General features: G+C 53.1%; 7 protein-coding genes across 7 annotated transcripts; 3 read left to right on the top strand and 4 right to left on the bottom strand.

The window, feature by feature from the left end:
* Nucleotides 1-1,204: 1,204 nt before the first annotated feature.
* On the bottom strand, nucleotides 1,205-2,315 carry VDBG_08220 (conserved hypothetical protein; the record flags this gene model as incomplete). Its single annotated transcript, XM_003001915.1, has 2 exons — nucleotides 1,205-2,146; nucleotides 2,202-2,315. 2 exons carry the CDS (start codon nucleotides 2,313-2,315, stop codon nucleotides 1,205-1,207), a joined length of 1,056 nt encoding a protein of 351 aa, XP_003001961.1.
* Nucleotides 2,316-2,704: 389 nt separating this feature from the next.
* VDBG_08219 (transport protein sec-13) lies at nucleotides 2,705-4,210 on the top strand (the record flags this gene model as incomplete). Its single annotated transcript, XM_003001914.1, has 5 exons — nucleotides 2,705-2,742; nucleotides 2,807-2,834; nucleotides 3,089-3,175; nucleotides 3,269-3,384; nucleotides 3,466-4,210. The coding sequence occupies 5 exons, from the start codon at nucleotides 2,705-2,707 to the stop codon at nucleotides 4,208-4,210; spliced, it is 1,014 nt and encodes a 337-aa protein (XP_003001960.1).
* Nucleotides 4,211-4,590: 380 nt separating this feature from the next.
* On the bottom strand, nucleotides 4,591-5,477 carry VDBG_08218 (conserved hypothetical protein; the record flags this gene model as incomplete). The annotated part of the gene is made up of 2 exons (XM_003001913.1): nucleotides 4,591-4,682; nucleotides 4,735-5,477. 2 exons carry the CDS (start codon nucleotides 5,315-5,317, stop codon nucleotides 4,591-4,593), a joined length of 675 nt encoding a protein of 224 aa, XP_003001959.1.
* Nucleotides 5,478-6,486: 1,009 nt separating this feature from the next.
* Nucleotides 6,487-7,353, bottom strand: VDBG_08217 (conserved hypothetical protein; the record flags this gene model as incomplete). Its single annotated transcript, XM_003001912.1, has 3 exons — nucleotides 6,487-6,825; nucleotides 6,879-7,225; nucleotides 7,315-7,353. 3 exons carry the CDS (start codon nucleotides 7,351-7,353, stop codon nucleotides 6,540-6,542), a joined length of 672 nt encoding a protein of 223 aa, XP_003001958.1.
* A 1,513-nt stretch (nucleotides 7,354-8,866) lies between these two features.
* On the bottom strand, nucleotides 8,867-10,546 carry VDBG_08216 (G patch domain-containing protein; the record flags this gene model as incomplete). Its single annotated transcript, XM_003001911.1, has 1 exon — nucleotides 8,867-10,546. One exon carries the CDS (start codon nucleotides 10,544-10,546, stop codon nucleotides 8,867-8,869), a length of 1,680 nt encoding a protein of 559 aa, XP_003001957.1.
* Nucleotides 10,547-12,938: 2,392 nt separating this feature from the next.
* Nucleotides 12,939-15,609, top strand: VDBG_08215 (protein kinase kin1; the record flags this gene model as incomplete). The annotated part of the gene is made up of 2 exons (XM_003001910.1): nucleotides 12,939-13,487; nucleotides 13,699-15,609. 2 exons carry the CDS (start codon nucleotides 12,939-12,941, stop codon nucleotides 15,607-15,609), a joined length of 2,460 nt encoding a protein of 819 aa, XP_003001956.1.
* A 1,495-nt stretch (nucleotides 15,610-17,104) lies between these two features.
* On the top strand, nucleotides 17,105-18,833 carry VDBG_08214 (cell differentiation protein rcd1; the record flags this gene model as incomplete). The annotated part of the gene is made up of 3 exons (XM_003001909.1): nucleotides 17,105-17,462; nucleotides 17,751-18,126; nucleotides 18,189-18,833. 3 exons carry the CDS (start codon nucleotides 17,105-17,107, stop codon nucleotides 18,370-18,372), a joined length of 918 nt encoding a protein of 305 aa, XP_003001955.1.
* Nucleotides 18,834-24,430: the final 5,597 nt, after the last annotated feature.

The following is a 24,430-nucleotide window of genomic DNA, read 5'->3' as shown; positions in this document are numbered from 1 at the left end:
GTTTACCGCATGGTGATGGTGTTTATTCTGATATATTTTTCTGTGAGTTGTGTGATGTGATTGTGCTGAGGCAGAGGAACCATTTTTGGAGGGCCGAGTGGGCTGCGGCAGTTTTTGTAATTTTCCCCAGGCAGCAGAGAGACTGTGACAGTGGAGAGGGCGGGCAGGCCTCGTCCGAAGGGCGCAGACTTAAGTGGGTCTTGACTACCCACCCATCGACCAGGGCTGTTAAAGTTTACATTTTCGAGTTGTCGAACAAGTACCTTTGCGCCTTACGTGTTCGGACGAGTACTGTGCTTTTCGATCATATCTGTACTGCTTGACAGACCCACCCTTCTCCGCAGTATGTGTACGCCAGCCCAAAGCTGTCCAATCTTAGCAGTGCTAGGTGTGACTCACAGTTGCTAGCGCGAAATCAGTCCCCTGTGTACGAAAGTGGATTGGGTATGCTCAAACACTCGACAGAAAGAATGGCCCACCAAAGGCTCTACAGTAGGCTTACTGCCTGGTAGCGAGGCATGGGACTGGTAAACCAGGGTGCTCCCTCAATTGGTAGGCCTTTTTTCCTTCTTTCTTTTTGTCGACCACCTTAGTGTGCTGCACTGCGCCTTGCTGGAACCAAGGTCTAAGATTGTGCAGTTAGTCAGCACCACTGTAGTGTCCAAATTTCACCTCAGCACTTCGTATGATCGATAGCCGAAAATACATATCACTCATTGAATTCAATGATATAGCGAACTATACATCTGGACACACACATACATGTTACCTATGTTTCGCAGACGTGCCCGCCCTCTATCATGTACTGAGCTAGTAACAGCTTAGATGTATATCAGAGCATTCAAGGCAGGCCGTGGTTCTCTTATGAGGCCATATATGGAGGAATTAGGTATGGTAACGCAACGCTGCGACTATCCGTCTCCGCTGCCTTCTTTCTCGGGTTTTCTTTGGCCACGAATACAAACGTTGCGTTTGGCACGGCACTCCTGGCGAGAGGATCTAGGCTGGCAATGCCGCCAAGCTAAGGCAAAGGGCTCTTGACTGGTTTGAAACGTAGCTCCAAGATTTTATGCGACAGATGGCAGAGACTGGCAGAAACTAAGTAGCATGCCAAGTACAAGAGTCTCCAGGGGATAAGTGATCGTCCACGCAACAGATTGGAACGTTTACGGGCCTAATTATGGTCATGGACCGGGAATCATTTCTATGTATCTGCCTGCCGGATCTCATTATCGATGATGTCCTTTTGTCCATCGCGGAAGTCCTTCATCAGTAGTAAAAACTGCGATTGCTTCCACTTGTCACCTTGTTCATGTTGGACAGTCTGTAGTAGCTGCCGTGCTGCTTCCGAGACATCCGACCTGATTGGTAAAGCATCGGGTGTTTCAGCAGCCCGGTCGTGGTGGCTGACCTCTTCCATCGAATTCATATTCTGCGTGTCATCCGCTACATGGAGGCTGGCAACGTCAAGTTCGGGGCCCAAACTGCCAAGGACGGCATTGTTTACCAGTGCATCGCGGTGTGATATTCCGACAAGCAAATCATCCTGACCATTTGCTGATCGCGCCTGATGTGACTGCCTTTGACCTTCTGCACATTCGATATCTTCCAGCTCACGCGCGAGCTTGTCCATCACTGCGTCGACTTGTTCCTCAACCCCAGCACCAAGGTCACCATTCGAAGTGACCCAGTGTCGCATTGCCGTGTCGAACTCGGTATCTCGACCTTTTTCCAAAGGTGTATGTTGGTTGCGATAAACACTCAAGGGCATCATCCCAGACATCGAAACTGGTGTCTGTCGGGCGATAACCGCTTGGTTTGATAGCACAGGGGAGAAGTTTTGCCTATGTTGATGATGTTGAATATGTTGAATCGAAGGAGGTGTTGTCATGCTACTTTGAGAAGGAACAACCATTTCCCGCCTGAAATTGTCAAAGTCCTGCGCCCAATTGGTTGTTTGAGGAGGCTGGGACGAGTGAACAGTTTCTTGGGGTCGAGTTCCGAAAGCATTGGGATGCACTGCAACATGATGTCCGCTATATTCTGCTGTATGCGGCGCTGAAAGTTGTTGATTGGGGTTGCCGAGGTATGTGCTATACGACTGACTTGGGTCCCGCGACATGCCTAGCTGGTTGGATCGGAAGTTCTGTCCCAAACATGTTAGTTGTGTATGACGAAGCGCACCCAAAGAAGTGACCTACGGAGGGGCTAGGAACAGCGCGACGCGCGCGATCTTGTTGCAGGCTTCGATCACGAGCACCTTGCTCCGCAAGCGCCTTGAGCGGGGTCGATCCGCCACAGACATTGTCTGCCATCGGATTTGAAAAGAAACGTGAAGTATAGATGACTGGTTATATTCCTACCTTGCAGTAAGATCAACCGCAGTGAAGTTTGATGATGTAGCCTTTTCAACAAGGTCGGCAATGATACCAATGTCAGGTTGCAAGTCTTGTGTCAACAAGGCTGTGTGACAAATGAAGGTGGAATTGCTGAATTTCTGCACGTCGAAAATAAGTCAGCCGTGCATGTGTTGTTTAGGCGACGGCTCGTACAAATGCGTGCTTATTTCTGGTCTATGTTGGGGCCTTGTAAAATCGACTACCCTACATTTGCCGTGACGTCTATCTCGTGATGAACGTCTGCCTCGGCAAATGGTGACGCCGCTTTGGTGGCTCCGCTTAGGTCCGACTTCAAGAGACACGAAATGTGGGGTCTCTATTTTGGCGGGGGTAGTCCCCGTTGGTAAGACTGGAGTAAGACAATTCAATGAATAGAATAGCTGTGTGGCGCTTCCCATACACCGTAGTGCACAGGCGTTGGAAACAGACGGTAAGGTAGGCTCTAAGGCCTCCCTTGCTGCCAATCTCCTTCGAACATGCTGGCCGCTTTGGATAGCTGTCTGTTCGTCAGTCAAGTTTTCAAGCTTTCGCATTCCGCACCCACCAGTTTTCAACCCGAGGGCGTCTACCATATCAGCGTTGTAACTCATATCGGCAGTGTATCAATAACTCCGAGCCCCTAAGTGGCACGCACACGGGACGCCAAGTTCGCGCCTTCCTTAATCATGGTGAATTAGAACTTGGAATAGACCTGTTACCAGCATAAGCAGCAGCTGACAGGGGAGGTCCAGGCTACCAGTCATACCATCGCAAACTCGGGTCACGACGACATGATTGTAAGTTGACCTTGCGGTCTAATACCTGTGAGAGGTTTGGAGGGTCGTTGCACGGCCCAGTTTGCTTGAACTAATCTGGGCTTTAACTTCAAGCATGATGCTGTTCTCGACTACTACGGGCGCCGGCTCGCAACCTGTTCCAGCGATCGTACAATCAAGATCTTTGAGCTCGAGGGCGAAACTCAACGTCTCGTTGAAACGCTTAAGGGGTGTGTTAACATCCCACTTCCACCCATGGAATAGACAACAGTCGGGAGCTACGTATCTCGTGCTAACAATGGATGCCGCAGACACGAGGGAGCAGTATGGTGCGTCGCATGGGCGCATCCTAAGTACGGCAACATTCTAGCGTCGGCAGGATATGATGGCAAGGTGCTGGTATGGAGGGAACAGGCGGGTTGGCAGAAGATATTCGATTTTGCCTTGCACAAGGCGTCGGTGAACATTGTATCCTGGTCACCACACGAGTCGGGCTGCCTGCTGGCATGCGCCTCGTCGGATGGCAACGTCAGCGTTCTCGAGTTCAGAGACAACAATTACGACCATATCACCTTTCAGGCACATGGGCTTGGCGTCAACTCTGTCTCGTGGGCCCCAGCTACGGCACCGGGGAGCATTGTAGGCAGTTCTCCCGGACCCGGGTCGACGGGCGCTCGACGATTTGCCACTGGAGGTTGCGACAACCTCGTCAAGATTTGGTCCTTCGACTCGACATCCCAGGCATACAAGCCGGAGGGCGATGCTCTGCAGGGCCACACGGACTGGGTGCGCGACGTTGCCTGGTCTCCGACTGTGCTCCAAAAGTCATACATTGCATCAGCTTCGCAGGATAAAACAGTCCGTATCTGGACGTCCGACTCCTCTGCCCAAGGCCAGTGGGCCTGCAAAGTTCTCAGCTTCGACTCAGCTGTGTGGCGAGTGAGCTGGTCGCTGAGCGGAAATGTTTTGGCAGTGAGCGGAGGCGATAACAAGGTGACCCTTTGGAAGGAGAATCTGAGGGGCGAGTGGGAATGCGTGAAGAGCATTGAAGAGTAGCTTAGGAAATAGAGCAAGGTATAGCTACACGCTCGATTTGACCTGCATCACTTCGCCAAGGCAGATAGTATTGCGGTGACGAAAGTAATAGGGTTTATTGTATGCCAGTACGTGATCCAGACCTGTGTGGTTCCGGATGACAGCCGCCTTTTCTGCGAACCTGGGAGAGGAGGCGTTTAGGTGGCAAGAGAGGCCAGGTCATCTCGCCCTGTTCCTTGATGTATTTCGTAGAGTCATCAAAAATACCCCTACCAACAGGAATGACCAGTCAAAGGCCGGTATTATTGCCAACGATGGGCGTGCAGTATGACTGGGGACATCCTCTGTTGTCGATCCCACGGTTCGTTCTAGCACAAATATTTCGCCTGTTGAGTCAGATGTCATAAATAATCTGTCCATTCTGTCCCAGGCCAGACCGACGGGTCGAAAGCAATACTAGAAACAGCGTAGCCGACCGCTTTTTCGCGGTTCCCTAATAGGTAGGTTAGCAGACCATTCAGTCATGCCATTTTCTTCGGCCATACAGCTGCCGTGAAATGTGACAAAAGCCTCCAATCCATCTGGCGTGAACACGATGTCGAGAGGTGCCGAGTGTGCCTGGAAGGTCAGTCTTGGTGCCGTGTACTGAGTACTGCAACCTGATGTATCACCTGCGCGGTCGTTGGAGACTTCAAATTGGTCTCTGGTACTCATGTTACCAAGCCTTGGGAAGCCATCCGTCGACCAGAGGGCTAGACATCTGGGGTAACCGTAGTTGGCCTCTTGACCACAAGTCGAGCCACTGAGGAAGCCGTGAAAATTTAGCTCCTCTCCAGGGTTGCTGGAGTGTATATCAACACCATCACGCTCCAGGTTGTCCACGGAGTTCTCCACCGACCAAATTCCCCCATCGTTAGGATGCTCGACTACGCCAACTGAGTTGCGAAGTCCCCATCCTAATAATTTTCCGTCGCGGGAGAAACTGAAAGCTTCCCCGTCAGTAGCAATGCTAGTGACATTGAAAACACGAAGCTGCGAGTGACCAGATGCCCGACTGAGAGCCATGGAATCCACATTGCCTTCAGATCCCCGCGACACGACGAGCAAGCCTGGGGCCTTGTCGGACATGAGAAGTGTTCGAGAGGTATGTCCAGCATTGTACATGTCCTTAGTTACAGTCTTGTTGTCTACGCTAACTTTGCCATTAGTGGCATCGTAGATCCATGCAAATACCTTGTCTGGTGTCGAGGCATGTAGTGTACGTCCATCGTTGGACAATGCGTTGCCGTGGTTGAGCTGGACAACGGCCACGCGCATGTCAATCGAGCAAAGTGCCACAAGGTTTGACTTGACTGATCTCAGGAGACTCCACGATCACGCTCCCGTTCTTTACATATATGCATGTGCCACCCTCGTCCTCGAGTAGTAGCCGTTTGATACCATCGCCAGAGTCAACGATGAGAAGTGCGCCGTTGCTCTCGAACAAGATGCTTCGCGGCCTGAACAGCTCGCTGCCCACGAGGCCAAAGGACCAGCCATCCGCAACGACGGGCTGACTCCGCGCGGTTGCAAGACCATTGCTGCAGCTCCGGGCGTACACTGCCTGTGACACAAAAGTTTCGACAGCAAGGTAAACAGGCAGCAAAGCGAGTCTCATTCTAGCAGAGGGAAATCCTGTGAGCTTATCGGGGGTCGATAAATGTTAAATGTGTGACCCAGAAGGATCCAGTGGTGCAAACGGAAAACCCAGGGACAATTACTATGTATCTGAGTAATACTTGAAGTGGGTGACTGTAATCGTCATCTCGTCATCACAAGATATTGCTCTACCTCGAGGATGCTCTACCAGCCACCAGACCCTAGTCCGAATGCAGAACCCACCTTTGCTGCTTGGTCTTGCCTCATACCAACTCGAGCCCTGGTTCACCAACCATTCGCACACACACCAAGAGAGCACATGGCGGCATGGTCGGTCTCCTATGTGCATGCCAATTCCCCTACAGCCGACAGTGTGTGCTTACCCACAGGCCTGTCACGCCGAGAAACAAGCCAATTATCAGGACGTGATGATTCAAGAATAGCAATCATGGTGCTCGTAGACGCCGCTTGCGCCCTTACCCCACACGGCATTGTAGTGCAGCAGGGTGCAATACAGCCACGGACAATTTGGTAGATACATTATCGACGATCGTCTTTCCTCGTCCATACCGAAACCTCCCACCGCCCTCTCTCACCTGTCCACAGAAGCTTATCGGCGCCCTCTCTCACCTGTCCGACTACGATTGGCAGTCCCCGTCCAACAAAAAAGAACTGAGACGGACTACGATTGGCAGTCCCCGTCTATCGTGGTTCAACGAAGGCCAATAACACTCATTTCAAGGGTCCAGACACGCCTGATCCACACCTTGAGCTTTCCCTCGACACCCTCAACATCCTCAAGCTCAACACCTTCCCACCAGCACCTCCTAGCAGGTTTCCGCCAGAAGAGGAGAAGTTTCTGAGCCATACCAACCGCGTTGCTGCCCATCTCACTACCTCTGATATCGCTACGCAGGCGTGCCAGAGCAAGGCTGCACACCACCGCCTTGTTGGGCTCTCCCGCCCGGTGACCCCATGAATCATCATGGTTAAACCCGCTGATCTCCTGTCAGCAAGAATCATGCAACAAGCCGTCGCGTGGTGAACGTACCCAGCTGTCAGCATCTCAATAAGGTGTGCCTCGGTCGTACCCGGCTCATCACTCCGCTTCAGCCCAGAGAAGATACCCCCTTGACTCAGTAACGCCTTGGCAGCGGCTCTTTTGATCTCGATCATCTCAAGTTGCCCGACATCCGGACGAGGAGGAATGACATAGAAGTCGAGGTCTTCTCGCAAGACTATGATTCCAGCCCGCCGAGAAGCGTCGTCTCGGGATCCCAATGGCTCAAGAGGCACGGCGTCGCCATCCTGCGAAGCATTGGGCGACGATTCCATGGGAATTGATTGGGCCACGTTGCGAAAGAAGTCCAGCATGTACTGCAGCGATACAGGATCATACTAAGTCATTATGTCAGCTCTTTACAGTCGTGCATACTTAAGTGGCAAGCTTAGATAAGTCGTGCCCCAGTCGGGTAGGCTACACGTACATCAACCTGGACAGCATCTCCATCTGTAAACCCACCCATTTGCCCTTCTGGGAACAGTCCATTGGGGAACAAGGATAGTAGAACAAACTCTGGCAAAGTCAGAAGCTCATCTCGCGATAATACGAATCTTGTGCCTCTAATTGATTGATCAGTCACGGGTCGATGGCGCGCAACGGGAGAAAAGAAAGCGTTACCGGAGATCCATCGTGATAGCCTCGTCCGCACCAACATCTTGAATGGATTAGTAACATTATAGACGGTTACGGCTGATCTGTTCAAAGCTCACCTCCAATAGCGTTGACGGGCGGTCCGCCCTGCTGCACCTGTGTAATAATACTCGATGCACCCCCGGCAGTCGCCATCACGAACGTGAAAGACGAGAGGGGACTGGGTCCCTCCGAGTAAGCGGGTGGCGGTTCGTTTTCGTCGTACTTCGAGCAGACGTCCCGTGGTGTATCAGGTGAATGAAGCGCTCGCTTGGTTGTCTCTGCAGGTGCTTCGTGGGAGAGCCGGTCGATTTGATGGTCTGTCGAATGCAACCCTGTAGACACGTAGGCCGGAGCTGTTGAGAAAACTTCAGCGAGAAATGTTTCTGTAGGATGACTCGAGAAGTCTACAGTGTTCGTCCGTAAGTTGTCGGTTTCACGACAGGCGTAAATGGGCGAAAAAAGGGGCGGCCTGGAGGAGGAGGAAGACGCCACAGGCACCCGATACTGGGGAGGCGAGGAGCTTGTCCGGTTGACTGGTTGCGACTTGAAAGAATCCAGATCTTCGATGGGCTCGATTGTGATGCTTGGATGGAGAGAGAGGGGCCGTCCACTCTGTATATCTGGGGCTTCGAGAAACGTTGTCAGGAGGGGTATTAGCAGCCAGATAAAACGTTGACTATGTGTAGCGGGATTGCAGAACGATTTCAGCTTGAACGGATGGGAGCACTTCTTGTGTCGAGAGCCGACGACTCCTTTGCGCCGAATCAGCTGCCATAGAGTTAGCTGGTGGTCAAGTTGCGTGTCATTCCGGTTTAGGGGTGTGGGTGGTCGCACATACTAGAACGATGTCGACGATCAGAGTGGATAGTTCTGGGGCGTCGAGCCAGTGTTTATGTGTTTCCGACAGGAAAGCCGAGTGATTGATGGGCGAGGTTGGAAGGCGGATTCTTGACGATAGCGGATGGGAGGACACGAGAGAGAGCAGGCGTACTTCGGCACAGTTAGCGTCTTTGTTGCAGGCACTAAGGTGGATGGGCAACAACCGTAATAGACTAGGCGTCCACAAGTGGCCGACATTCACCGCCCAACCCCGGCCGGCGGCTAAATAATACCGCCTAACGTGCCTCCTCATTTAACCCCCCTGTCTACCCCACCAGTCCCTGACTTCTGATGTCCCAGTTTGCTACGAAGACAGACAAACACTAATAAGCTGTCGCAGTGCCGTGAAGCTATTCCAGACACAGAATTGCGACCTCAAGCGTCACGGAGGCGGGAATCGTATCACTCGTGAATTCACATAGACGTATGTAATTTTCTATTATTGCCAAACCTTCAAGTCCTGTTTAGTCACAATCACTGTCGTCGCCAAATATGGCTTTGAAAACGTCTTCGTCCGGTTTCTTCTGCGTCGTACCATCGCTGTTCAGGCCTGCCGCGGTCCTGGGTTCCTGAAGTAAAGACCCATAGCTGCCGATAGGTTCAGAAGGTCTCGTTGATAAGAGGCTGCCAATGTCCTCATTGCTCAGTGGTTCCTCTTTGCGATCATCTAGAAAATGCCCTATGTTTAGAGATGACAGGGTGACAGTAGATCGAGCCTGGAACGGTTCGAGACCAACAAGACTGGGGTCTCGAAATGGCACGTTGAACCTTTTGCAAAGAAGTCTGGTAGGGAAGAAATCCTGCCCCGATCTTGTCAACTGCCCATAGAGCCCCAACCGAGCTGCTTGTTCTGCACCATCCAGCGGTTGAGATTCGTTGGGCACCGGTGACCGTCTGCTAGATTCGACCGTATTCTTGGGATCGGACGACACATGGTTCAGAGTAGATGTTGTAAATCGTGTTGCCATGATGCCTGTCATGGGTCTGAATAATTGGGCACATCCGTAGAACTCCTGTTGCTCTTGGGCGAACTCTCTCCAGCCCAGCGAGTTAGGCTTCGCTGGATGATCAGAGATCAAGCCCGCAGAATGTGCTAGGTAAGCTCTGTATCGTGACTGTTTTTCTTCGTCATCCGCATATGGGCCCCGAGCACCTTTGCCCCTTTCGATGGCGATGACGGCCGTCTCCTTATCTAACACTGGAAGCCTCTGACGCGTGTTAGAGTCTTCGTGACAGTCCTTGCTGCTTTGAGCCAGTACGGTTTCGCCACCAGCGGGTGGTAGATTCGTCCGACCCGAGGCTGCCACAAGGCGCTCGCGGGCTGCGGTAGACAGGAAATCGAATATCGACTTCCCTGGTAACGGAACCTCCCCTAGAGCAAGCGCACGAGACCGGGGGTCGTGGACAGTTGAGTTCCCTGCACTTGAAAGTACGTTAAGCATGCCAGCTGGAGCCTCACCTGCCTCACTTGACTGGTGCTTAGATGATCTCCATCCTTGGGGAACATTTGGGGGATCAGAGACTGTACCGGAAGAACCAGAGGATTCGGAAGAAACTGTTATGTCACCCAGCACAAACCCTGGGAGTGGTGATGAACCATCTCGGCAAAGTCGGCCATCCCTTTGCTTGAGTATTATCGGTTGTGACTTGAATGCTGGCTTAGAGCCAAGGGCCGGGTTTGCCAAGACTGTACCTGACGGCAACTTCTTCTTCTTCCTCTTCTTCGAGCCCGTCAGAGTCCTAATTCGAGAAATCCTAGGTGCCATCTGGTACCCATCGTCATCATCAGAACCGTTATCATTGAGGATGCCGAACCCCATGCCACCACCATGGCCTTTTGTGTCCTTAGACCTGCCACCCATCAGGGAGCGGCTTGTCTCCTTCATCCCAAAACCGTCGGTGTTGAGCACATCTTCCTCACTTGTTCGGCGAGTAAAGCCGGCGGGCTCGTGCGTGTCGTGAGCGCACATGGCTGAATATCCGAGGCCGTGGTGGTCGATCTTACGGATGACACTCACGACGGCAACGTCATCAGGTGCAAACAGGTGCGATTCTGGCACGTGCGTACTGACGGCTTCGGTATCGTGCAGTCGTGCTGGGCGACGCACCTTAGGTCCGATGCCTTGGCCTTCCCTCCACCCCATCTTCATCAGCAAGCCGAGGCCTAATGAAGCGTCCCCATGAGATATTAGATCCGACAGTCCTCTGCCAAAAGCTCTTGTGTTTTCCCCCGCTGCGCCGGCAGTGAACGCTTCGGACAATTGTATTTTCTCGTCTTCTAGGGCTGCTTCACGGTCCTCATCGTCCATGTAGTCCTCCGGTCGTTGTGGCTGGGCCCCAGCAATATCTTTGTGGCGAGCATTTCGACTCGAGACAAATGTTCCAGGGGTCCATCCCTCCTTAGATCCGACTGTATTGTAGTATCCTGCACTCCAGCCTCCGGTGAATGCGCCGTGGAGTCGCCGTCGGCCTTGCTCATCTCTCACCTCCTGTTTATGAAGAGGAGTATACGAGCCATTGTCGGGTGAATAGTCGTTAGGTGGAGGTAGACGCGTGCCAATTAGAACGGAGAGAGAACCCTCGGCAGGAAGGTCTGCTTCGTATGTCGTGCGAGATCTTTTGTGTGACATGGAGAAAACGGAAGCCCGCTGTGTGTTGGGTTCGTTGCAAACGATGAAAATGCCGAGAGTACGCAGCTCGGAGACCGATGTGCCTAGTGTTGCGCTCGATACGAATCAATGAGGCTGAAGGCTTGGAGGTAACTAGTTTATCGATAAGCATACGGTAGGGGGCTGCTCGATGGTGGTGGATGGGGCTACCTTGAATGGGTCTAGTCAGCACCTCTCTAAAGTACATGTAGGCCTTCAGAACTAGGCACAGGCAAGGCACTCGATGGATACCTGAACTCCGTCAGCAGCACCCACTGCCTGGGTATGTAATTATCCCGTGACTGTAGTACCCAAGGTGTAAAGGTGGTACAGGATCATGGAAAACAGATGCTACACTAGCCGTATGAACGTTTGGCATCCTTATTACTCTGACCTGGAGTTTCTGGTTCTTGCCAAGCAAGCCAGGGGGTTGGCCCAATGTTACATAAGCCACCTATTCGGCATCGCAATTTCCCAACCTGTCTGCCCCCTTTCCCCTCTCTCCCTCTGAAGCCAAGTCTCGAGTGTGTTGAGCGAGGGAAGTTGTGTTCTTTGTAAATTGCCAGCGTCTGAACGCGGCGCAGTTTCTAAAGACACAACAGGAGCCGGCGAAATCCCTGGAAGAAAAAAAACCATCGCGGCTTCCCTCTCCAATCGAGGTGTTTAATGATATCTTTGGTGTGTGTTGTTTTAGCGTACAGCAGGCTCCTAGCTGTGCAGCAACCAAGGTGAATGGGTAGGCCTGGCTTATAGATGGCATCTTCCAGGCTCATTATTCGAATTTGACCCGACGAGAATCTTAGTTCTGTTTATGCTCCCGTCATCCTTGTCATAAGTCCGCTGCGGAGTAAATAGCAATAGTATGGACCTGTGCCTTTCCAATCTAAACCTGATGGAAAGATCCCGCTAGACCCATCCACAAAGGGTGGCAGGATGTGGAGGTGTCTTTTTCTTTAGAGGTATCAGTACCTTGGTGGGGCGCGCTATCTTTGCCAGCCCGTACCCCCAGCCACACGCGCGAGTAAAGCAGGCAGTGGCAGGTAGTGTGTTACGACAACCTGTCTACCCCTTCTCCATTCTGCCTCTGTTGCCCTCTTTCACTGCATGTCTGGTGTCTCCCTCGAGATCTGATTGATATCGCGCTCTCTTGCATTGCCGACGCAATCTCTCCGTCATGACATTTGAATCATCCCACACGACCAACGCGGAACACTTTGCACAGCTGCCCCCTCAAAAAAGCCAACACCAGGCATCGCGCTCGTACTCCACTCGGTCCCGCCAACCTCCTGTCGTCCCTACTTCAAGCGGGCAGCCTTTGCAACGAGCTGCTTCGACTTCGACTTCAATAACCAGCCGCCACCAGCGTCATCCCAGCTCACAATCTCATTCTCGACAACCTTCAGCAACGCGCCCAATTCAAGACGTCCTTGCTCACCATGAGTATGATCGGGAAACAACAAACGTAGCCACATATTCCAAGCGGAGCTCAGCCAGAGACAAGGATAGAGACAGAGACAGCGAACAGACGCCTTCTGCCCCTCGAGTAGACCATACCCGCCCTCAGCGCCGAAGTAGCACCAAATCCATAACCAACAATCGACGTCAGATTCAACACGACATGGCTGCCAATAGCACTGTCGCTAACTCGGGTGGCCCCACGCCTGTCTCTGACTCCAAAGGGCCTAGTTCCTCAACTACAAAGCAAGGAAGAGGTCGAACGACCATCCCGACATCATCAGGCAAATGGATCCTAGGTAAAAACCATCGGGGCCGGTAGCATGGGCAAAGTCAAGTTGGCTCGCAAGGAAGATGGTCCTGAACAGGTGCGTCCACCGCAACGCACTCCGCTATCCCTTCTGTTCACGAGGAATCAAGACAGATACTAATCATGGCAAATATGCAGGTAGCTTGCAAGATCATTCCTCGTGGATCAACGGAAGACGGCCACCACAGCCGTGCAGACAAAGAACGCGCAGACCAATCGAAAGAGATCCGTACAGCCAGAGAAGCGGCCATTGTCACACTACTGAACCACCCACATGTCTGTGGCATGCGTGACGTAGTTCGAACCAACTACCACTGGTATATGCTGTTCGAGTACGTCAACGGTGGCCAGATGCTCGACTATATCATATCCCATGGCAAGCTCAAAGAAAAGCAAGCACGCAAGTTCAGTCGGCAGATCGCCAGTGCCCTCGATTATTGCCATCGGAACAGCATCGTCCACCGTGACCTCAAAATCGAGAACATTTTGATAAGCAAGAATGGTGACATCAAGATTATCGACTTCGGCCTGAGCAACTTATTTGCCCCCAGAGGCCACCTCAAGACATTTTGTGGTAGCCTGTACTTCGCCGCCCCAGAGCTACTCCAGGCTCGGGCCTACACCGGTCCCGAGGTGGATGTCTGGAGTTTCGGTATCGTCCTTTACGTCCTGGTTTGTGGTAAAGTCCCCTTCGACGACCAGAGCATGCCTGCGCTCCATGCGAAGATCAAGAAAGGACTTGTAGATTACCCAAACTGGTTATCTAGCGGTGAGCCTGCGCAATTGCCCTAACTATAACCACACAAGGTTGTGCTGATCCAGACCTTCCCATGCAGATTGTAAGCACCTTTTGTCACGTATGCTTGTGACCGACCCAAAACAGCGTGCGGCTATGCCTGAAGTCATGAGCCATCCCTGGATGCTTAAAGGTTATGGAAGTCCGCCGGATAACTACCTACCTTTGCGGGAACCTCTGACGCTACCTCTAGAGCCTGAGGTCATCACTGCAATGACGGGGTTCAATTTTGGGTCGCCCGACAACATCAAGGCTCAGCTCACCCGGACCATTGAGTCTGAGGAATATCAGCGAGCAGTACGGACATACCAGCGAGAGAAGGATCTTCCCCAGCCTACAAGGGACGTAGAGAAGAGGCGGGGGTTCGGTTTCGATTTCTACAAAAGGCGCAACTCAGGCACGAGTCGGGACACGCTCACTGCCCCAAGCTCTGAGGGCCTTCAGCTAGGCAGTGACCCCCTCAATGCATTTAGCCCACTGATATCGATCTACTACCTGGTGCGAGAAAAACAAGAGCGCGATCGTATCGAGCTCCACCCTGGGCAGGTCAGCCAGCCAGCGCAAACACCCCTCCAACAGAAGGAGGGCAAGGACAAAGAGTCTGCAAAAGACCCCAGCCCGCCGCAAATAACACCGCCCCAAGCAGCCCACACCAATACGGCTGCATACGAAATGCCTGGTGAGAGAGCGACTGGTGGACGGTCCCGCCCCCGCGCACGAACTCATGGGGAAGACGACGCACCGGAAGCCTTGGCACGCTCGCAACTGTCGCCAGCCATTGCTCAGCCTAGCGAGCCTTACTCTGATGGACCGCCCAAGAAGGAGAGCACCGCGGCAGGCATTTTGAGACGGTTCAGCACTCGAAGACGTCGGGAACCAGAGCGGCTAGACAAAGACCGGTCGCATCCACCTGTTGTTCAAGTCCGCTCGCCTTCAGAGGCGCCATCAGCCCCTCGCAAGAGCTTCAGCATACGAAGGAGTCGGAGGGATCATGATGATCCCAGCGACTCTGGTCTCCGCTCTGATGACAGCCAGCCACAGCACAAAGACCTCCTCAGTCCTCCACCTTCCGCCGGAGGGCATTTCGGCTCCCGACGCAAAGGCTTGGGTAGATCTACTAGCGTCAACTCGGCTGATCTCCGACGCCGTGACTCAAGCCGCGGCTCAAAGGAACCGCCACCTACTAGTGGATCAGACAGATCTGCTACCGACGACAAATCGCGGTCGGAGCAGAGATTTGTCGGGCAATCGCGATCCATATCTCTGAGGGCAAAATCGTTGGGCCATGCTAGGCGCGAGAGCATCCAACAACGTCGTCTTCGAAGGGAAGAGGCCCGTGAAGCAAATGTTCCGGAGGAAACGGATCAGGAGGCTGGGGACCACAGTGGTGTGTCTACTGAGAGGCTGGACAGCTCTGACCTTGCCAAGCCAGTGTTTCTCAAAGGTCTTTTCAGCGTGTCGACAACATCGGGCAAGTCTGTTCCTGAGATCCGTACCGACATCAGAAGGGTCCTGAGGGGACTTGGTGTGGACTATACTGAGATTAAGGGCGGCTTTGCCTGTCGACACACTCCAAGCATTGATCTTAAGAAGGTGCAGGACCCCCCAGGTAGTCCTGCCGCACAGACACCAGGTCATCGAAGGCGATTCAGTTTCGGCGGCATGATCGCGAATGCCGATCGAGAGCGCGATGATTCTCGAGATGCGCCGGCAACACCCAGGACTGCTGGCAGAGCCGGTGATCACAGCTATTCAAACTCTGACGTTTCTGAAGACAGTGTGTCAAGAGAGCTTCCTAGCTCTTCTAGACGGGCTCCAGGCGAGACAAGCACACAAGTACAGAGTGATCTCGGAGGTGACATGGTCCTTGAGTTCGAGATCTTCATCGTCAAAGTCCCCCTTCTGTCGCTCCACGGCATACAATTTAAGCGTCTGGTCGGCAATACCTGGCAATACAAGAACATGGCAGACCAGATACTGAGAGAGCTCCGTCTCTAGCCTGTCTCGGGCTTGCTGGCAGGACACGGCTGGTGATGGGGGGAGGAGGGGCGGGGCGGAGGGGGCGGAAAGGTTAGATGTAGTTTTCGTATGGGACTTGTGAGGACTGGTCAATTCGTTCCCTCGTTTTCTTCCGTGTTATTATCGTCCACCATAGCGCGCGTTTTTGTACCGATGTTGATAGCAGCATAGCAGCATACATAATAAGTCTGGATGTTTTAGGTCCCCGACATGACTGCTAGTCTATCGATCATGGAAGGTCTATCCGGATCAACTGGATTTTCGTGCCACCCCTTTTTTCTCCCGTCCCCTTCGTGTGTGGATTATCGAAGTCGAAACACAAGTATGTAAGTGTGTATAAAACACGTGAATGTATCGAATAGTTAACAATTATGACCCTGGCATTTGGCGGCCGTTTTGCCGTCAGTACGTAAAAGAGCGGAAATTAAGCACAGTAAATATTGAGAGAAAAAAAAAGAAAAACCCAGGATGAATTTGTATTGAGGCCCGCAATGTACAAAATCTTATACACCGTACTCTTTGTTACTCCTGATCATGATAGCTTTGGTGCGTTCAGGATATTCGCACCTGACTCATCTTCATGGGAGCAAGCGGACAAGCAAACATTCTTCGGCCAAAGTCCACCATAAGGGTCACTCACTCACGAGTGGCGCCTGGCGGGCGGCGCCTCCGTCACCCGTAGCGTCTACGTGCGACTCGCCTGATTAGTAGGGTAACGACTGACATGACGCCTGGGCCTGGGAGATTGGCGATGGACTTGCAGCCCAACGGGGCTATGCAGTAGTCGATGAGCCACTATGCCGGAAGTCTAGCTGATGACCACTATTATTAGATATTCGGTTAATACAATAACAACTGAACCCCCATACTTCAGGCCTTTGATGTTTTCTGGGCCGACCTTGGGGTATATCACTTTCAGCCAATCAAAGGGTCACGTAAGAGTCAGAGACAATTGCCTAGGCTCTTCGCCTAAGGTTTCCGCCCGCCAACTGCCACCACCGCTCGAACCTCAACCACCATCCAGCAGCCTCGCCAACGATTCAACCTTGTCTGCCTGCGACTAATGTCGATAGTTCTCGCTGCGACCCGAAGATTACACCAGAGTCCATACTTCTCCCAGAGAACGATAATATCGCCTTAAACTGCCGACAGCACCTAACGTGACTATTTGAGGTCGCGGCTGCCCACATTCCCGTCAACCAGATTAAGGGTGCTGCCATCATCACATCCCTCGCCGACGACACGTGAGACGCGTAACGCGACATCAGCAACGAGATTCTGGCCTATGGTCCAGTGATATTTCTTCGAGTGCAGGATCAACCGAATATTAGCAGCATTGCCTGCGAAGCGACTTGAACTTATATACGCGGGCCAACATTACAGCCATCAGCTATCTACGCAAAGCCTTCTAAAAGATTGCCGACATCAGTCTTCGGCCACCCATCACCAGTTAGCAAGACTTACTGTGACAAAAATGATGCCCACGCCTCACGTTTACGGTCACCACCAATTTAACCCACAGGCTGACGCTTCTTGGATGCACCAGCCCCCGAGCCATCACCAACATGCCCAGCAGACCGCTGCCGCCGCAGCGTCAGCAGCGCAACAGCAACACTACAACCGCCTTGCTGGTGCTCACAACAATGTAGCCTCGCTTGCTAGTACACATGGTCAGGATACGGGGCACGAAAACATATCCGAAGACAACCGACGCACAATGGCATACATCGCCGATCTATTGAATGAAAGCACGCGTGAGGCGGCTCTGCTCGAGCTCAGCAAGAAGAGGGAGCAGGTTCCGGAACTGGCCTTGATACTATGGCATTCGTTCGGTAAGTCTTGGAGGTCTTGTCGATTCGATAAATTGAGCAAGCGTCCTGACCTATACTCGTCACAGGTGTCATGACATCGTTGCTTCAGGAGATCATCTCCGTCTACACCCTCTTGAATCCCTCTCAACTCACTGCAGCCGCATCGAACCGCGTTTGCAATGCTTTGGCTCTCCTCCAATGTGTGGCCTCCCACAATGATACTCGTAATCTTTTCTTGAGCGGTGAGCAATTCTTGTCTCGGCGGTACCTAGGTGCGAGTATGGCATATACTGATGGATAGACGTACAGCACACATTCCTCTTTTTCTCTATCCTTTCCTTAACACTACATCTAAGTCCAGGCCTTTTGAGTACCTCCGCCTGACCTCGCTCGGTGTAATCGGGGCTCTCGTCAAGAACGATTCCTCCGAGGTCATCAACTTCCTCCTGACGACCGAGATAATCCCTCTCTGTCTTCGTATCATGGAGACAGGCTCGGAGCTAAGCAAAACAGTGGCCATCTTCATTGTTCAGAAGATCCTGTTAGACGACAGTGGGCTAAATTACATTTGCGCTACGTACGAACGCTTCTACGCAGTCGGCACCGTTCTCAGCAACATGGTCGCTCAGCTAGTTGAGCAGCAGACAGCTCGTTTGCTGAAACATGTCGTTAGATGCTTCCTTCGGTACGTTGAATCAAGTTCAAGGCACCTGTCGTTAGAGTGTTCCGCTGACCCAGCGCCGCTAGATTGAGCGACAATGCCCGGGCGCGCGAGGCTTTGCGGCAGTGTCTTCCCGAGCCGCTCCGTGATGCCACGTTCTCCAACGTTCTTCGTGACGATGCAGCTACGAAGAGATGTCTAGCCCAGCTACTTATCAATCTCTCCGACAACGTTGTCGAGTCGAACACAGCGAATCATGTAGGGCTATGATGCAGTCGACTTACTTTAGAATCCATGTACAGTATATAAGGCGTACGGTGGGCACTGTCCACTTCTGCTGAGGGCACTCTAGCTCTACGGATCACCAACATAGATGTAACTCACCCTCTCCAACGTTGTCAAGCAGGACAAGTTTGCTGGTGAGGGAAAGGATGGAGGCTTAGAAGCGTACTTCTACAACCATTCAGCTTGTTGTTGCCGTAGCTTGTTTTGCCTTGGCGAGGAGTATGGCGTGGTAAAAGCATTATACCCACGGTTTTGGCGTTGAGGTGTCGGAGGATAATTACCGCCTGGTTGTTGTCTTGGCTTTCTTCGTATCGAGTGATGGAGAGAATAAAGGGACGGGAAGTGTTAGGCTCGAGGCAGAACGAACGGTGATTAGGAGACGGCCCATCGTTGTATCACTGCTCTTGTAAATTACACGAATCGAATGTACGAAGACAACGATAACATGTCGCGGAGGCCGACTCATGCAACCTTAGATTTCTGATACGCCTGCAACGGAATACTGCTGGGGATCTGTGAGCGATCATGTCTTTCTAGGCGATGCACACAGCCTTGCCCTGGGGACATACGATGAGAGAATTAATGGCAGGTTGGGGCTGCGGCCCGGAGGTGTGTCTGTAGCAAGAGTTGACATTGGGGTATCGCTTGTCCTACCCGGGATTGGGTTCTTGTCCAGCTGCTCAGCCTGCATCAGCTCCCTGCCCGAATCCTTCACACCCCCCTTCTTATCCCAGCTATGCCCCAAGACTCACTCGGCTCACTCGGCAGGGCTCTGCCTCCGCCTTTTCATCACCCAGCCGGCCAGCGCCGCACCAAAAAATGGCGGTGGAAGCAGGCTCCGTTGCCTACCAGTGAGAGTGCAGCGACCCATGCACACTGCCTACAGATGTCTGCAGTCGCACAGGCCGCCAATGAGCGACCAGCATACGCGCTTAGATGCAATACCAGGTTCAGCCCTACCGACGGCCCCCATTGACTTATCTCTCCTCCTTTCTCCTCGATCGCATCGCCCCCTGAAATCTTTCGTCAGTCCAGTCCAGAACGCAAAGGACGTCGTGCCAGGGCTTCTTACGAATCAGCTGCACGGCGTCGCCGATCCCTGTCGCTGCGTCTGTTGCTCCATCACCGTGATTGCCTTGAAGTGCATCGAACTAGTACCAAGACTATGTCATATGTTTCCGAGACCCACGATCGAGCAGGCAGCCAAGTCGGCAAGCCAATGACGTGAAGTAGGTCGGCACAACTGATGGACCAGTCCGGCGTCCGTCGGACACATTATGCTCCAGAACCACTTCCCGTGTGTACCAACACTTGTCACGTCGATACGTGCCCTCGCCTCTGTCCGACTATGATTATCAATCGGCAAACACATGGCACTTGATTTTCGAGCAACGCCAATCAGGCCCAGAAACGTTGAAGAGCTGACGTGCTCCTGCCAGCCGGAAAGGTAGCGTGGTTCCTCGGACTGCAAAACCAGCAGCTCACGGAATAACTTGTCTTCCTCGAGAGTTCGCTAACGGCTCGTCCCAGCTGCAAATCTAGTCAATCCATTTCGCTGTAGCTTGCGACACTTGTTCTAATTGAGGGTGTGGTTGTGCTCCTCTCACTCTGTTCAGGAGGGGACCCCACACATCCCAGTCTATCGGCCGCTAGGTCGTTTGATCGCAACGGCTGCTCGGATGGAAAGGAATCCTTCGCCGTAGCGTGCCTACGGTGCACAGTGCCAATACAGATGAGCTATTCGAGCCCCGAGCCTGTTTGTCAACGATGATGAGTGTGACTGCAACTGCTGCCGGCCCGCGTGCCATTCTCCTCTAGGCATACACACCGAGCACAAAAGCTGACTAGCTGGCTGGTGTAGCAAGGTGAGGTAGCTTCGAGGTCGGGGTTAGATGGCATTGATCGTCATGGGAAATGGTACAATTGAGATGTACATGTAGCACTGTTACATCTGTCCCAGGTTTTGACTTTCACGCCGCAATCAAAGAGCCCGATCTTGGTTGTGGATACGCCTCCCGACACAATACCAGGGCCTGAACTCGAGTGCCTGGGCTTTTGTGACCTCCGGGCACAGAGTCGTAGTGTCTACACCTGAGATGCTGAACAATCAGCAGCAATGTCATTTTCTTTCCATCGGATCATGTGCCTACTCCGGTAAGGCCCGGAGAATGCAGGGGAGAATTCGTTGATTCGTACTTATGCCTACCATCAGCCCTTATTGAGGACCATCCGGCTCAAGTTGGGAATGAGGCCCCTCGGTACTCTGGAGCTCATGTTTGCTGTTCATGGGGTGGCTCAGCCGCGTCAGAACCTTAAGGGCAACCACCGCAAGGGTCGAAAACGGAGTCGTCCCGCGAAACTGGTTCACTTCATGTGCTAGAATCCCGAAGCGGCAGTGTTGCTCTTTGGAGTTAAGCCCAAACATGCATTTACGGGCGCGAATGACGATTGGGAAACGATCGATCAAGCCGTCTTGTACACTGTATATATAGCTCTCAATCACACTGTTCACTTACGTGTAGGGCTGAGGTTGCCAAGCTGTCTTCAAGCCGGAGAGATGAGGTGTGCTGGGTTCCACAGCATACCATCAACTCCTATGTAGGATATTGTGATCTGGTGACTTGTCATCATCCGCGTCTGTGCCAACTGAGGTCGTCGCGACAGCGATGGCTAAACCCGAGATTAGAACAATCGTGCGGGGCGAAGCCGTGCTCACGACGGACAGTGATTGCCAGACGAGCAAACACTAGTGGCTCTGCTGGCAGGCACGCCCTTGGAGCGACAAGGGGTCGAGCCATGAAACACTTGTTGGCCATTCACTTGGTCTTGTCATCAGTCAGGGTATATTCCTTCCGGCAAACCATGGGCACCTTGTTGATCGTCTTTCATAGGTACCCAGGAACCTTTCCAAAGTACTCTTCGGTCTTGGGCAAGGAAGGTAGGGAGCCAGCAAAAGCGCCCGTCCAGCTCGTCGAAAATGAGAGCGGCCGCTTGGCCCGTGCTCCATCGGCTAGAGATCCAATGGACTCGTCCCCAGCGACTTCCTCGTCGCTAATTAAAAATAGGCATGTTACAAAGCACTTGGTTAGACACCCCGAAGGAGCAGCCAAACTCCCTGGATAATTGGTAAGGAGCCAGTGAGAGGAGAGGCGTCAGGCCTGCTTCTCCGCCCTGAGCGACTTGAAGGGCTTGAGGGATCAAGAAGCTTCGCCACTTCTGCGCCTGGCGTGAGCCGTGGCGCGTTTGTTTGAGCACTCCCCCCCCTTATGTTGCCTCCTGGATTGCTAGACAGGGAGAGTACAAGGGCGTGGCCCATCACTATTGCATCCGCCGCGCCCGCGCCCGCGCCTGCATCCAAGCCGGTGATTTCTGCTCGCCGAGTCTGGCCTGTCTCTTTCTATGCTAGTCGGCACTGTAGATCCAACAAGCTGATCACAGCTCAACCTGCTCATAACGGCTTGCCTGGGCAGCTTGCGTACTGCCTGACTGATGACCATGTCCAGTGTTGCCTGCCTGAGGGTGTCTGGTTCTAAGCTCCCCCAGTACCCTTGACTGAGCCACTATGGTTCATCACCCCGCCGGCAGCCGCAACAGGCAGCACCATTGGTGGCCTCGCACTTGAGCTTGACAGTTTTCGTGCGGCAGCCCACCGCACAGACCGACCTACTCCTCTCCTCCAGTCGGCCTACTGGATCTTTACTAGGCATTCCATGTCCGCCATTCATTCAAGTCTCCCAGGCTGTAGTCCACTGTACTGTGGTGTACTTCTGGGAAAAGCCGAGAAAAGGGCCGGCCGGCTGGAGACCTCAAAAATCGGAAGGGTGGGTAGGGCACGACCGAGTACAGTAGATGAACTCGAACTGACGGCCGTGCTCATTGGTGATGGCATCAATCAAGCTGCTGCCGTCTGGGCATTGGCTCGAGTTACGAGGTTCCCAGCACGCAACGTGAACTCGCGCACGACGCCTGGGTATCTCGACACCTGCCTGAAGAACGATGGAAATGTGCGGAGAAAAGGCGAAGGGTATTGCGTCCGGCCACGTGCGGAAATATTGTGCATCGTAGCGTTTTTTCAAAATCAGCAAGTCCACCTTTGTCCACCAATTCAGGCGACTGAGACGTCTGAACCCAACCACCCACGACCGCCATCGCTGTGAGGAGTAGAGTCCCCTTTCTCTGGGGAAATGTGACAAGCGCTTGGGATGTCCACAGACAGGTGGACAGATTCTGGCGTGTACTTGGGCCTCCTCCTCGGTGTCGAAGTAGCCTCTTTGGGAAGGGTTGCCTGTTACAGCCTAGTCTGACATCGGAATCCGCGTATCGGACGATGAGGAGGCAGGCGCAGCCCAGATATCAACTTGCGGGCGACCTAGCCACAGCTTGGGCTAAATCATGGTCCTATCAAACTAAGCGCATAATTAACCCCAAGGCCAACGTCTCCCCTTTACCCCCCCATTCCTTGATTGCCAGGCAGCCATATCCCAGGCTTGCAGGGTCTCTGAAGCCTACTCGCAAATACTACGTTGTGACTGGCCAGCCCTACGAGGGATCGCTGTCTCAACGAAGAAAGCATCAGCACAGCCATGCCCCCATTTTTACCGACCTCAAGATCGACGAGGTTTATGTCCCTGCTCCGTCCTTCGAGCCACTCGTCGCTGCTTTACTCGTACTCTGCCCATCAGAAGTTCGTGTTGGCCAGCAGTAAAGTGAGCATGAGCTGTGGCTCGAGCCAAGATAAGCGGCCAACACTTGAGTGCTGCTGCTTTGGCTTGCACCTGTCGGCATGCTTTCGCGGTGACAGCCCATCATTGTGCATACCGTCATTCCTGCCCTCCTTCCACCTCCTGAGGTGTCTACCTTACTTCCATCACCACAAGAGAGGGTGGGTGGGGGAGGCATGCTGTTGGGAGGTTGCTGCGGTGCCGACCACTCCGTAAATTTGGCACTCTGTCCCCGATGACTGGGGAAGGAAGGATTGCAGAACTGACCCAACATGGGGTGTGCTGGCGTCAGTGCCTAGGCCTTTTCGATGCTGTGGTATCCAGTTGCCTCTCTTTCCCACACCCCCCTGTCACACCCACAAGACCCCTCCCGACCCGTCAACATGCTACCCATCTCTTCGTAGGGCAGAGCGGAGGAGTCGAGACGAGGTACGTGACGGTATCACAAACACACCCCCTCCCCACCTCCGATCCTTCACGCCCCTCCGCAAGGCATGGCATGACAGGGCCCAGGTACTTTGCCCATGTGCAATGCCAGGCTCCCAAGCAGGCCAACTTGCCTTTCTCGGCGCGCAGCGATGGCTTATTGCTGCTCCTGGTGCTTCTTGTCGCCCTTGTGCCTTATACATTTGTGGCACGCGTTTTGTCCTCAGCCATTATTTAACACTTCCGGCCCCCTCCCCCCGCCCATCGTCAGCTTCCTCGCCTTACCTGTCCACAGCCTGACTCAGTCCCATTCTCGGCCCTCTTCGCTAGCCTTGCGCGCCACTTGCGATCGTCGAGTTGCCTCGTCATCTTAACTCATATCGACACATACCCTCCAGCTCTCGAACCGATGTATGCCATGTCGCAATCGCAATATGCCTACGCGGCCCTCCCCCCCGCAGCCAAGGCAATATTCTGGCCACGGCACCAGCAGTGCTTTCAGCAGTTCCGCCAACCCTGACGAGGACTGGACGAAGATATCTGACCTTGCCGAGCGTCGACGGATACAGAACCGCATCGCGCAACGCAACTATCGAATGTCTCACTCGCTGTCGACTCGTGTTTCAACCGTGTCGAATAAGATTCGTATCGTGACTAATGTTCCAAACTTGCAGGCAAGAAGCTCAAGAGGCGCCTGGAAGATCTTGAAAGACGTGCTGGGGAGGATGGCAACTCAAGCTCCGAAAAAGACAACACAACCTAAAGGCACCACCTTCCAAGCGTTCCCAGTCTGCTTCAACCAAATCACACAAGAATGCGCCGGAAAGACAGCTCACCAGGGGCAATTTACGCGCCGATGACACGAGACGAACTACTGTTTCCTCATTCGACGACGT

Source organism: Verticillium alfalfae, genomic scaffold, assembly GCF_000150825.1.
Source record: "Verticillium alfalfae VaMs.102 supercont1.11 genomic scaffold, whole genome shotgun sequence".
NCBI classification, from domain to species: Eukaryota; Fungi; Ascomycota; class Sordariomycetes; order Glomerellales; family Plectosphaerellaceae; genus Verticillium; species Verticillium alfalfae.
This window is presented reverse-complemented; position numbering and strand designations above follow the sequence as displayed.